Genomic DNA, 15448 nt, shown 5'->3' on the forward strand with positions numbered 1-15448 from the left:
TTTGGTCACTGTAACTCAATCACCAACCTGGACTCACTAAAGCTCGTAAGCTGGTACCAAGAGCCGTTGATAGACGTTGCCCGATCTTAATAGATATACAATGTTGAGTAATATACCGTAATTGAGTCGGAGTTAATTGAGATACTTCTAATTCAAATCTAAATATGAAACTGTGAAAGAAGAGGATGAGACACGTGCTGGTAGATCCAGCTCTGTAGTTCTTTTGAAACCATTGAGAGAGTGAGTTGTAAAATCAAGGGCTTGATTCATCTCTTGGTCTTGGAAGCGCAACAAAAATTTGATACGTATTTCCACAAGTCAGAGCGAGAGAGAATCGCTTGGGAAACGGTAGAAATTTTAAATATTGGTTGATAGTGTATTCATCCGAAAAAACTAACAAATGATGAAACGTTCATACCATTTTAAGATATTTCTACTTGTCTGGATTCACCAACAATGGTGAAGAAGCAGAGAGGTCTGTCAAGAAAGTTATGTAGGCGGTTTTCTTCTATAGCGTAGGAATAGTGGAATAAATTCATCCAGAAAACCAACGTATAGTTACAGAAAAGTCGTACACGATAAAATATTCACCTGCAGTTCTATACGGGGGCTCATTATGCCTCATGATAATGCTTTGTCACACTCTGCACAGGCAGCAATTATACGTGAAAATAACTCAACAGTCATTGAACATCTGCTCTATCCACCTGATTTGGCCATGTGGAATCTCTGGATATTCTTTAGGCTAGAGAACTATTCACGTGGTCGACGTTTCATGATGGAAAATGAGATAGATAGGGCAACATCATTCATATAGGTGGCGTGGTCGCGAATATATTCTATACCGTCTAGCTCATAGTTTTGGCCATTTAAACTTTATTATCAATGTAATTGTTGATGCCATTGTTCAACATAAATTTCCAAGAAAATAACCAGAAAGGGTAGTTGCTTCAAACTGCCAGTAACCAGATCATTCAGGACCAAATTTGCCAAAACTGGGCTAGCAGGATTTCCCATGGCTGTGTCTGTTTGTAGGGTCCATCATTGAAAAAATACTAACTGGATCCAAATAAATGATCAATTAATTCTATAATCAAATTATACTGTATATTATTGTATGCTGATATGTATCTCCAGTGTTTTATAATACTAAAATTCTATGTATGTTAGTAAAATGTGATACTACGTTTAAAGAATATAGCTGTATCCCGTGTTATATCTTTTGTTAACTCCACAAATTCAGTTTTTTGTGTACAAACGTCGTGGTTATTGGCAATAATAACTTATTAACATAAACTGCTATTCAATACAATTCACTACTACATACATCATACATTTTTGGTACAACTGCATTTCACAGTTTTTTGTTTACTTGTTTATCTTCATCAACGTATTCGTTATAATCTATCATATATTTTTAGCCTTGATAAAGCAAATTTTACTATTGTCAACTCAACCGAACTTACCATGTTTCATCTAAATTAAGTGCCTATTAGAATTTCGGTAGTTTTTGACGATCCTTGGCGATTCGGTTATTATCATCCGTTTATTCAGTTTTTTTGTGTTTTAAAACACATGCTCACAAAACTTGACGCAATGTTTTTACACTGGTATAATTGTATTCTGGATAATCTGCTACTTTTTGCTGCTACTTCTAATGTAGTAATCCTATATAAAATATTGAGAAGCTTTGTCAAATGATTTCAGTTTTTCTTTACATGTTTTTAGTGGAAAATTCATTTACTCTAGTTAATTATGATTGAATTATCAGATTGCTGAATATTTTCCTTTTTTAAAAATTCGAATATATTTAAAATAACTTACTGTGTTTGTATATCTAAATATTTACTATTAAATTAATATTCTCATTACACTGTGCAATTTCATTGTCTGCATTCGACCATGGTCTAAAAATCGCCATATTTCTAATTATTTAAAGAAATTTATGAACTAAACGAATCTCATCTAGCGACGCCACTGCTTATCGCAAGCCGTCTGCCATGAATATTTCGAAGATATTGTGTATATACGCCTTTCGACAGCTTCGGCCAGTAGAAATGCATTTATGCTTATGATTCGAGAAGTAAACATTATTTTTAATTTATTAATTTGGTAATAGTGTCGTGCGTATGAAACATTGATTTTTTCTCGCACGACTGCCTTCTGCAATTGATATTTGAAGAACTATACCTTGTAATGTAAAGGATATTATAAGTGAACAAAAAATGAATCAAATCAAATCAACTAGCTTTTAGTGTACCCTAGATGTACAATTTTTAAGTCAAATTAAATGGTTTTTTGTGTTGTGTAGTTTTAGATTAGGCAATCAGTTGATAGGTGATTTAAACCAGAATCATAGTTTAAGAAAACACTTAATAACAACTTCAAAATGATTATCAAATATATTTTATCAAAGGTTTCGATAAAACATATTTTACGCTCTAGTATATTTTCACGAGGAAAAATGAATCGACACAATTTTCGAATGATCGGCCTAACACAAGTGTAAAACTACCTGTAGTTCTCTTTCTAAAAAGATCTTTCGGCACATAGATCACAAAAATGAATGTTCGCTCTAGTATGATTTCAAAATGCGAAAGAAGGCGGTGATGGATACTTCCTAAGGAAATTTAAAGTATGATGTATCGTGTAAATGCTGCACAAGCTAAATTAGAAATTTTCGCGAATTCACTTCACATAAAGTGCTCTTTAACTTTTAAAAAATGTCGTTTTATAAAGGTAAACGATTTCTATAAAATAAAATGTTCAGGTTATGAAATTCAATTTAAAGAACAATTAGAGTGAATATACACTACCGGTTAAAAATTTTTACCTACCCAACAATATGATCGATTTTGATATGGATATTTTAATGAAAATATTTTTCAATTTCAAATCTTAAAAGAAGCCACCCTTCCAAAAAGGCCAGCTCCACTCAATCTCCTCTTCACTGTAGGAGTACTTAAAGGCAGATCTCTAGATTTATCGATGTGAGCTGCTATCTCTGTGCCCGTGAATGGATCATTATGTTTACTGATCAAAACAATATGTTCAACTTAAGTGGTTGTGGTTTTTCGAGGCCGCCCTGAACGTTTTCTATTGCTTAGACTCGACGGCAATGGTACGCTTACTTTTGCCTATCCTAGACTATGAAGGCAACTCCCTTTCATTTCAAATTTTCTTCTTTCTCTCTTGGATTGGATTATTTAAGTCATTTCATTTCTTCCCAAATATACTTTTTCTTATCTTGTTCTCAATAATAAATGCTCCTGGTCAACAATGAATACTTATTTGAATTTTATTTATTCAATTGGATGGAATATTCGATCCCATTTTTTATTCTGTTTGTCGACTCTCAAGGTCAAGGATGCTAATTCCTTAACATACTTGTCTTACTTTGATACAAAAATTTCATTGATTACCAGGCTTTATGTTACAAATTTCATCAAAGTGGTATGAGATCTAGAGATCTCGAAGGCTACAATTCAAAAGAACTGTTTCTATCCACTGCATGTTAAAGATCTCCAATGAAAAATTTTGTCTCCATATATTTCTTATATGGATGACTAGAACACTTTTTTCAAAATATGTGATAAGGCATTCTGTGTACGTTACTGGCAATATTTGGAATCTGGTATTCTATAGAATGCCTTGGCTTTGAAGGATATTTTTCTGTCTCTCGCATTTCCTCGTTGCGAAGGCTGTCTTTCGGTATATCTGTTTCCTACTCTCTTTTTTCTTGGTTTATATTATAACCGATACCACTTCATAAGTGTACTTCCAGGACTCATCTGATTCTACCAAGCATTCCATCATGTTACGGTATACGAGTTTCTTATTTCTTTCCATCTGAAAAAGTGGAAGCATCCATGGCCTGTGAGTGCTTATGTTAAGAAGTAGTCAGTTTCCTCATGCTCTAGGTGTTTACTTTTAAGCTATTTCTCTATCCTAAAGAACCTCTCACACAAGATGTCTTACCCAGTTGGGCTCATTAAAGATCCCTGTGGTACTCCACTGTTCAAGTCGAAGATATTTATATTCGACAGGTACAATGCAGAGGTGCTTATTAGGCTTTCGTTGATTTCTCTCAATATAAGCTTATCGAGATTGTGGTGCCACGATGCGTTATTGAAGGTGTTTCTAGCGTTTATTGTTATGCATGCACATAGGAGACGATGGGCTGAGGAAAAGGCTTTTGCTTCCGCGGCTATATTTGTAGGAATTATTAGTTTGCTAAATGATAAAGTAAATTTCCGATTACAAATATCACGTAACTTCTAAATCGCTTATTAAGCTCAGAATTGGTCAGTGGTACTGCTGTTTAAACGCGGTTTATATGCGATTTGCTCAAATTTGCTTGACATAACCGAAATTCGAAATATCTGTATGCAAAGTCATTTGAGAGTAGGTTAATAATTTATGTCTCACATGATAAGAAAGACATACATTATGCTAGACACTCCTTTCATTTCTGTTTACGCGCGGGAAACATTTGTATTTTTGAGAAATGTATATCATCTACATGATGACCTAATCAGAACGTTTTTCTCATATTCTACTCTAAAAGCATTTGTTATAGAATGCCTAAGGTATTGTATAAGGTGCTTAGAGAAAGTTGTAACTTTGGCTTGTTACAAAGTATGACTCCTCGTTCTCATATGTCTCAACTTGTTTAAAACATCTAGCTATATATATACATTTCATAGAATGCCGTCGTTTCAGATTTTGTCAGTATCATATACAGGTTGTTTTAAAGAAAGGTGATCCCGTCTCTAGGATAGATAGAAAATTATACACATTTTTTACGACTTTGCTTCAACTACTGGCAATATTGTATTTAAATTTTATATGAATGTGTTTTTGAAGCTGATACATCCAATTAATTTGTTTTCATGTCTGACTCTTATAGAGGGCGCAAGTGAACTTGAACATCATTTAATTTCACACCAAAAAGTGATAAGTGTACCGTTTTCGTAATATTTTGAGTTGAAATTTATGAAGTAATGACCGATGCTAGTATGAAGTTTTGTTAGAGTAATTATTATTATTATTAATCAGTTTTTTTGTCGCGTAAAAGAGACCCCATCGATAAAACGGATACATTTAGAAAAATTGGGACTGATGGCTTTCGATTCTTGAAACGTTCCACGAAAATCCAGTCTTATATCAGTATAAGATGTTGTTTTTTAAAATTTTAATGAATAGGAGCACTGAGCTACAAGAGCCCTTAGTATGAAAGAAACAATTTGTTGATCATGTATTGTGATTCTGGGACTCAAACTGTTGTTTGTCTCATACTAAGTTCCCTAATAGCTGAGTACCCATATTAATAGGTTATCACTTTCTACCTGTAAATTTAAATGGTGATATGTACCAGAATTTTCTAAACAATCACTTATTCGAGATATTAGAAGATTTAACTCCACCGTATATTGATGGAAGGTGTCGTAATTGGTTCAGTAACCATTTTCCGAATAGATAGATTGGTAGAGGTGAAGAAGCTACGATTCATTGAACTCCTCGGTCATACGATTTTAATCCATTGGTTTACACATTTTGGTCGTATCTTGAAGAAAAAGTTTTTGCTGCAGAGGTAAATTCAACTCAAGAATTGAAAGACAGAATTCAACGTCACTTTAATGACCCCATAGCTGACTTTTCAACCGTTCAGAAGATTAATGGACTCTTTAGAAAAAAGGATAGATCTGTATATTCGTGAAAACGTAGGGACATTTTGAACAGCTACTATAATTGAATTCTATTTTATGTGATTTTCATATTATGATATTTCCAAATCAAAATATTTCGAAATTGGTACGCAGTATCGAGAGAGTACCATTTTGGTGTGAAATTAAATGATGTTTAAGTTCACTTGAAATTTTGCTTAATAAATCTAATATTGAGAAAGTTATGTTTAATACTACTTGATACGAACCGTGTAACTAGCCTCCTCTATGAGAGTCAGACATAAAAACAAATTCAATGGATGTATTAGCTTCCAAAACATATTCATATAAAATTTGCTACGAAAACTTTTACTGAGTAAACCCCAAATATTTCTCTGTTTTCTATCTATCCTTGAGACCACCTTATTTGAGAAATGCTATATAAAAATAATGAAAAAAACCAAAAAATTTTCAATACGATATTCAAACAGATATAACGTCATATTTTTGATATTTTTAACTCGAGCGAGAATTGGCACTATGTATTCTGTTTCGATTATTAAAATTTGACTCCAAATAACGAAAATTAGAGTTGTCGCCATCTTGACTACAATAGAATGTAAATAATTAATTATATAATTACGTTGATTCATGATAAAATGATGCAGAAAATTCATCAGACGTACAATTTTTATTTTGAAAAATACAACTAACAGAAGCTACCTACTACGAACATCTATTTTCATCAATTTTTACAATTATTTGAAAAAATATCTGTTCGTCAGTGTAAGCATCATACCAATTTTATTATATATAAACCGACTGACAACAAATTGTTAGTGAATCGAATGTAGCAAAGCTTGCACACATACAAAGTTCGATTTGTTCTCAGTAGATATGTGAAGACGTTTGGGACTTCTATGACATCTTCTTGAGGCATTGTGACAAAAATCCAAATTTTCTTAAAGTGCAGTATTTTCAAACGACGTTGAGAAGGTACAGTCATTACTAAGCTTGGGAAAATTCCCACTGGATTCAGACGAAACACATCCAGCGCCCCACAAAATATTTGGGTAATAATAATTAGGTCTGAATTTTTTTCGCGAAAATTCAAAAACTGAGCGATGTTTGGAAAATCTTCTTATGAAACTGCTTCCGGATCTAATTGCAGAATTTCTGGATATAAATAATAAATAAAAATAATGAACTCGGATCCTATTATTTGGTTCCAACAAGATGGAGCACCATCATATTATGGTCTCAATGTTCGATGGCTTCTGGATAACTGGTTTTGAGAAAGGTAAATTGAAACACGTGGATCAATGGTGTGGCCACCTAGGTCACCTCAATATACTCTCCTCATTGTTTGTGGGGATATTTGAAAAGTCGGTCATTCTAAGATCCATTATATTAACTTTTACTAGAGATAGACTTCACAGTTTTGCTAGAGCTTTCCATTTAGTTACAAAGCGTTAATGAATGATCTTATTTAAGACCGCTAAAAAGAAGTTAATCCTCCACTTCAGATCACGATCTACCCTATATGGGTACGTGCATCTTGTTACATGCAGATATTCTATATTTGGGTTATTACTACCTTTTCTACAAAACTTGAAGTTATTTCTTATTTGTATTCCCCTTACTAGAAATCTCATGAGAATGTTTTTTCTGTCATAACCCACCCGGATAATGAAACGGCTCTGGTCCAACGGAACGAATCTTCACCTTCATTTTTACCAGATAATTTGCCTTTTCTTTCATTAGTATGTTTAGTGTGTTCCTTTAGTGTTATCAGACATTCCATGACTACCTTCGACTCGATTATTTGTGCATCTAGGAAAAGGATATCTCCCATATTTCTGAATTTATAATTCTCTCTTGTTTAAATCCGCAGAAGTACAATGGAATTAGTAGGTTGTCTCTCATTGCAGCTGGTAGACACGTCGGTGATTCAGATACACTTTAGACCCTGCACATTCGCGCAGGTATCATCCCATTGACTATTAGTTGAATTTTTTCTGTTGTATATCCGTCGCAGTTTGCACGAGGGACATATCCACTTTTGTTTTTTTCCTAAGTAAATTTTCTCTATCTTCTTCATGGTATTTCCCATATGAAGTGAACCACTATGATTTTATGATTTTATCTGAGTTAAGGCCCTGATTAGAATATTGTATTATATCTCCGTTAATTAGTCGCACAAGGTACCTTCTGGCAATTACAGTTATGTAGTCTGCATTTTGTATACTTGGGTTAATTGTTTATTAGTTGATTTACCACAGTATTTATTATACCATCCTGTGAGGTAACTTTTCATTCCTCATCTCATAATCCAGTAATGAAAATCGTAGATGTAACAAACATTAAAACTAAAAATATAATCTCTTTCTAAATAATGAATACTCTGGCATATAAAATCGTTGGCCATGTTGATTTATTACAAATTAGTAGTTTTTTACAGCTCAAAAAAATTATTTTGTTTCCATTATTAGACTAAACTCGAAAGTGTAGAAAAAAATTCCAATATTCTCCTTAAGTCAGGCGTAATATTTGGTTAAGCTTTCAAATTGATCTTTGACCCTTATAACTATATAATATTTGAAAATTATGCCGGCTAGAATTTATACCACAACGATTCTCTATTAAATATGTCTGAGTTGGGGTTGAAAAGTCTGCTATTTTATTTTGAATCCATTTTTTCTTTTGCCACAATAATATTTTCTCAAAAATTTTATACATGAGTGCTCGGTTCAAGAAAATGACTTTCAATTGGAATAAGTTGATTCTAATACGTGGTAATTTCGAAAACTATTATCCTATTAGTATTATCCATTACGTTTCTCTACAAATTGAGGAAATATCAATAAATTTCAACACCAATGACCTAATACTCCACGCAATAGCATGCTTTGAAAACTTGACTTTTGTAATTTTTTCACTTTTTCGGTTTGAAATTGAGCGTGAAGCTGAACAATTAGCAGCTTTCCCGCCCTGTTCTAATAATAATAACTACGAATAATCCTTATGTAGAGTCTAGGGTCCGACTTTCCACATGCTAAGTTCATATTTGTTATTCACACAGAACTGAAAATTCGATTTCTTCACCGGTTAATTTAAGGTGTCTCAAAAGAATTTGTTTCATATTAAAATACATTGCTTGGCAATATCGGTGTGTTTGTGTAGATTTGACATGGCTCAATAGGAAAAAGTACATAGGTGTTAAATCGGGAACGCGTAGAGGCCTACCTCTGCTAGAGATCAATTTAACAAGAAAAATTTCACGAACACGTGGTAAAGACGTAAGTGAGGTTAATCTGTTCTGCTGGGACCATAATTACAACCAATAAAGATTTACAGTTCAGGCACGGAGAAGTGGTCTAACATCTGCACATAACGTTTTGAATTAACTGTAACTGTGAGTTCCCTTTCATCTTGTCTTGTCAAAATGTGAAGTTCTCGTGTTGACATCGCAGCCCATACGGATACTTTCGGTAAATGTAGAGGTTTCTAATGTTTGTGTTTTAAATTGGTTGCAGTTAATTTTGCTTGTTGACTTGTCTATTAAGATGAAAATGGTTTTTCTCCGGAAACAAGATGTTAATAAACGCTGCAAAAATGTTCTATCACCTGGTTCACAAAGTCAAGCCTCTGACCAGCACCTTTAGGCTTAGCACCTACTTAATTTTGTGAGGGTGCAGCCCCCAAACCCTGTATAAAATACGGAATAATGAGGATCTATGCACGTTAAAAGTAACAGCTTGCTTTCGAATAGACAAGTCGTGCCTCGTCACGATCAGACCGAGTGAAACTGTCTACGTTTTTTGTCTTTCAAGTATTTTTCACGTGCTACAGTCGCCTAATTACTCACGCACGCCCAACGCACTGTCGGCTCCCGAGAAACGCTTCATAGTGACTAAATTCCCAAGAGTCACGCGCCCTTCCCCAAATAGCTGCGTTCACGCAACAATCAGTTGTATTATTTGACGCATAAGTTGAACTTTTAGGTTTCAATTTGATATAAAAATACCTTCACCTTTTGAAGAAAGTTGAAATGGATTCGTCACAGACAGACCATGTAACACTGACTACTTTTTTGATCGTCCTAGAAGACCTTGGACATCCGGATTTCGGTTTATCTAGTGTGGTCTCTTCAAACTCCTCGATCCATTTGCCAATCAATCGTTCGCTTGGTACATCATTTTAGTGACGAATATTGCTGAATTTTTTTTCGCTCTATAGCGACTAAATTCTCAAGAGCCAGGCTACCACGAGAAATTACAGTCTTGAGTAAAAATGCACGACGCGCATGCATAAAGTGATTTTCATCGTAAATTGATCGGACCAAGGATCAACCAGTCTTCAATGTCCTCATAGAACCACTACAAAAAAGTTTTGAATATAGGTTACGGTAATTGACATCAAATAAAAGTTTTTCGACAAATGAATACTTTCAAAATAGGAGCAAAATATTAGCCAATCAATTGAAAAAATTGTTATTTGTTCCATAAGTAACTTCTTGTGAACATTTTGTATTCTATTTGTAAATCCGCAATAATCTGGATGCATTTTCCAGCTCCAGAATATTCTGATTCAATTGTTGATTAAAACTTCCGAATTCAATTATTTTAAACTAAAATATGAATAGTAAACAGAAATTATTACTTTCTACGAAAATGCGATTATTTCGTTTTAACGCCCGTTAATGTAAAAGCTTGTTTTGCGTGCTGGCATAGCACATACTAGTCAGGCTACTAGCATATACATACATTTTTGACATAAAACCTCAAAACAATTCATTCTAAAGCCAAATAACTTATTCTATAGTCTTACCTTTCAGTTGAATGGTTGAATAGAAATATTAGTTAAAAAATAAACACTACTCAACATTTGAAAGGGATTAGAGTAATCTTATACTTTGCCTTTCTTAGAAAAAGGTTACAAATTTGAACCAAACCTTATGTTATGTTTCTTTATGGTCTTAGTTTTGATTCAGCTATTTCCAAATTGTGAATATCGCCTCGACGACGTATAGAACTCGCCCACATGCATCAAATTACACAATAAATCATCGACAGTTTTAAGTTTACCTCAACATTTGAATTGTATCAAGTCACGCGTGAAATACTGTAGTTTTTGCAATAACTTTAAACGAAACTGTCAGAAGGAAGAAAATACACCACAGCTAACTAGAAAGTATGGGTTACTGAGGTAGCAAGGGGCAGAGAAACAAAGCATGTGGACCATTGAGGAATAAAGTTTTTGTTGAAATATTTTGCTATCTTTAGATTTCACAGGTTGACCCTGTGAAAATTACGGATTATTAACCATTGGGCATGAACCGCCCCTGGCCTTCAGATAATAGTGCAGAATTATTTATTCCAAACACATTACATCGACATACGTAATCATCCCTTAAAAATTTATAATGTTCGAAGGTATATTTTAGAAAATTTACTAAAATATAATTTCTGATTCCACAATTTTAAAGGCCTATAACTATAATTTTTTTGTCGCAGTCTCTAAACACTCCCGAATTTTTTGCATCAAGTCCCGGAACACTCTGTAGACAAAAACGAATTGTTTTCCATCAGGATATTAGTCGAAATATAATGTGATCAATACAAATTAGTAAGATCTCATTTCTATAAATATATGCGTCTAGATTTCGAAATGAATATCGCTTCTATAGACTCCTATTAATTACGAGGCTAATAACATGAAAAAAACGAGCTAAATTTAATTAAAAACTGATTTATCTATGGGAGACATGTAATTCAATATCAATCACTACCTATAGATAAAAACGAAAATGTTTTTCTATGAATATATAATTCTAGACCTCGAAATAATATTGTTTTTATAGACTCTTATTAAATTTCAATTATTTTTTTATTCCAATATATTACCGTATCTATGTATTGAAAAACTATTTTTGTAGTTACGTCTCGCGGCATTAAACGAGGCGTATACCGGTGACATCCATGGGGTAAGAGGTGCCGATTACGCTTGTTATCGCGAGGCTAGAAGAGCCGGTCTCCGGGGAACCTTCAGGGCCCTTCTATCTTCCAGAGTTCAGAACGTAGATTCCATAGTTAGACAAGCCGATCGCAAATTGCCGGTATGCAATCTTAGAGGAGAAGTGCTATTTAATTCATGGTGAGTATTCAATGAATAAATTTTATGGGAATAATTGATATTTGAAAGGCTGAATATACAGTCGTTGATTTTTTTTTTCACCTATTTGGTAACAATTTTTGGGAATCTTACACTATGATAACATTTAATCGTAAAAATGTAATTATTTTAATTCATGATTTGAAATACACATTTTTTCTAATCGGTCAGTATTGTGTTTTGCTTGATATAATTATGAAGAAGAGTTATGATTTTTTCACGTCATTTGGCAACTCTATATCAAGCGATTTTAAGTGCCTTCAGTATATTCTAATGGTAATGAATTGATTTAAGTAAGAAGGAAGCCGAATTACTCGTATGTCGTATTTTACTTTAATGCGACATATTTGGCAACAATTCTTATTTAGTCCTCCAAATCTTCCTTTTCAGTATATCTAGTGTTTCTTTATTCAAATTAGATCAATAAATGATATCGATCTTTTTAGACTTTTCGAATGCCAACTGACACATTGTCAATTAAAACATTATCAATAATTTGTCCACGATATTCTCGTTTGCGAGGGTCTCGTCTCGTTTTGTCTCGCTTTCGAGACGAGTCTCTATTCTGGTAAGCAACAGCTATTATTATCGACCATTATCAAATCCACAAAGAGATAATTTATCAAAACATATGAAAAATGAACAGTTTTGAAATGGATCTAAGAAATTTAAAAATATTTTTTTTAATTATCTGTCATGATCGGTAGAAGTTTCTTATATCAACACCCAAACATAGTCTCCCATCATGCCTTCCATGCCTTCAGTATACTCAGCTTGGTAACGTCTCTCAAATTCCACTATATCTCGATGGAAGCATTCCTCTTGTTCTTCCGAATAAGCTCCCATATTATCTTTATTATTTGCATTTTTAGATACATTCTCCATCCCGTGATAGAAAAACTCGTGATCATGTGAACGATCAGCTTTTCTCATTTTCTAGCTCTATGGTTTCCAAGAAAACCATGAACTACTGCTTTAAAACTGATCCAGGCTTTTTTCTCCCTATTATTGAGCAGCTCTACACAATTCATCATTTTTTCAAGTACCAACAAAGATTCTATCTTCAATTTTCGCCTCTGAGAGTTTTGGAAACAAACTTTTCAAAAATTTGAAAGCTTTAGACTTATGATTAGGAGCCTTTACAAATTGTTTAATTAGACCCAATTTAATATGCAATGGTGGATGGCATTAATATAATTTTCAGATCGACAATTGCTTCTCGTTTAACATTGTATTTTCCTACTTCGTGCTTCGAGATATTTGGCTTCCGCCAACGCTGGAGCGAACCACCATCTTGTGATAGCGAAAATACGAACAGTCGTGCAACCATTCCGTAAGAAATCCATCGAGGAGAGAAGTAAATTCAATTTAGAATCCATATCCGAAGATTCAACTAAACACCTATATCAAGAAAGAGGAAAAATAGTTGCGAATAACATCCAAGACTGCGACGACGTCGAAATGGCATGGGCAAAGTTGAGAGCGAACAAACTGGAAGCAGCGGAGAAAGCGTTTGGAAGAAGAATACGTAAACCTAGTTGACAAAAGAAATTAAGATGTAAGAAATTTCTGATTTCTTTAAGAAATAGGGCCAACGAAAATATTCGGAAAATCAAAAGAGATTATAGGGAAAAATTTTCGAGTGATATGGAAAATAATCTCCACTAGGAACAAAAGAAAATATGGCACCTACTCAGGGATAGAGTGAAGCCAATAAATGACTACATACAGAACACAAAAATTACTATGGAAAAATGGGAGAGGTATTTTAGAGAACTCCACTTCTCACTAACAATTACATCAACACAGAACTTACATCAACATAAGAAAAAAATTGAGAGATGTACAATATCTTTGAGAAATATATAACTAATGGTAACCAAATTGTAAAACGGAAAAGCTCAAGGTATTGATGAACTATCAAACGATATGATCAAGTATGCGTTCCATAAGTTCCACGAAGAACTACGGACTATTTTCAATAAAATACTTCACTCCAAGAGTATTCCATCAGAATGGAAAGAAAGTATTTTGATACCAGTTTTCAAAAAAGGTGAAAAGAACTATCCACAAAATTATCAAGGTATTAGCTTGATGAGTGCAGTACAAAAACTTTTCACTAAATTTTTAGCGGAAGAAGTGATGCCATCTGGTTAGGAACAGCAGGATTTCAGAAATAACAGGTCTGTTATTGCTGCTATTTTTGTGATCCGCCAAGGCTATAGAGGTTATTAATCAAATTACTCTATTACCACACCAAGTAATGAAAAATCTTGAGCAGATGTTCAACAGTAGAAAGTCGTCTCCAATAAAACTTTTCTATAGCAAATTTTCGTGAAATCCCACAATTTTCAATTTTAAATAAGCAACTATGAGGACACGTATCATTTATACCCGTCCAAGATCTCCCTTTATAAGCACAGGTATCTCCTGATGTTTTTCTATACCCATTCGAGTCAAATTCGACCATAAGCAACATATTCACACTTTCTAGATGACATTTTTTTATATAACAACAAAACCCTTTGAACAATTAAGCATAGTTCCATTCGTCGTATAATTTTTCGAAAATGTTGTTGGAATTGGAGATATGAATTATTTCTACTGGCAAATATTTTTACCTAAACACGAATCTATCTCAGAACTTCCACAATGTACTCAGACAAGTTTATCTTACTCTGATTTGTTCTCTTTTTCTCTTAACATTCCATATCCATCCCACTACTACATTCACAAACTGTTTAGACATAAAACAAAACCATGAAATTATCTACAAACAGTTTATTTTGTATGTAGCACGAAACGTTTTCCCGTTTAGCTTTTACTCTGGAAAACATACATAATGTTATTTTTAAATTTAAATGGAAAAATTTATTATTCCAAATCTCCTACATAATATTCTTCGTGTACTTTTTATCTAAAATGGCTTGAAATGATATGACCTCAGAATTTTTGTTGTAGAATTTAAAAATTTCTAATTAGATTTTTCACGGTATCACATCTGGTTGAAATAAATTTTTCTGGAGGGTGCAAAAAAATAGAACGTGACATTCTAAATAGTTCAAAGTAACTCTACTTAATTCAATGTAATAAAGGAGTTTATATACGAGGTTGGTTTAATGGAAGGGTGTCTTTTACCAGCACTGTTCCTTGATGTCAACCGTCAAGACTTGTTCATCAATTTTATAATTAAAAATTCGAAGGAACATCTGGCAATGAGGGAATCTGCAAAAGAAGACGACCTGCTTGAAGAGGGACCAGTCTTGTTAATGATATGAATATTTTCCTCCAATTATAAGTGAAATATACAGTCCACTAATTTGTTTGAATAAACAACAGTTTGGGATATTTTTTCGCAAATTCCCCCGTTGCCAAATGTCCCTTTGAATTTTGAATTATAAAATTGAAAAAAATACCGTAACATTATCTATTAAATATTCACGTAAACGTGATAAAAAAATCAGTTTCGATAATAATAAAAAATTTTGATTAAATGCGTAAAAAAGGTTGGGTAAATATGGAAAAGTATGAATTTCAAAAGTGAATAAAACAACTAAAGAGACCAATGAAAAGTTATGGAAATATTATTTTGAAACTGTTCCATTCCA

General features: G+C 33.3%; 1 protein-coding gene across 11 annotated transcripts in view; it reads left to right on the plus strand.

Moving 5' to 3' along the window:
• LOC130894040 (collagen alpha-1(XVIII) chain) overlaps window positions 1-15448 on the plus strand; it is a 577499-nt gene that overhangs the window by 547203 nt on the left and 14848 nt on the right. For all 11 annotated transcript variants that reach the window (XM_057800571.1, XM_057800570.1, XM_057800569.1 and 8 more), the window contains one exon: window positions 11605-11822. In XM_057800571.1, coding sequence (XP_057656554.1) covers window positions 11605-11822 — 218 coding nt within the window. The remainder of the gene's footprint in view (window positions 1-11604; window positions 11823-15448) is intronic.

Source organism: Diorhabda carinulata, chromosome 5, assembly GCF_026250575.1.
Source record: "Diorhabda carinulata isolate Delta chromosome 5, icDioCari1.1, whole genome shotgun sequence".
In the NCBI taxonomy this organism is placed as follows: domain Eukaryota; kingdom Metazoa; phylum Arthropoda; class Insecta; order Coleoptera; family Chrysomelidae; genus Diorhabda; species Diorhabda carinulata.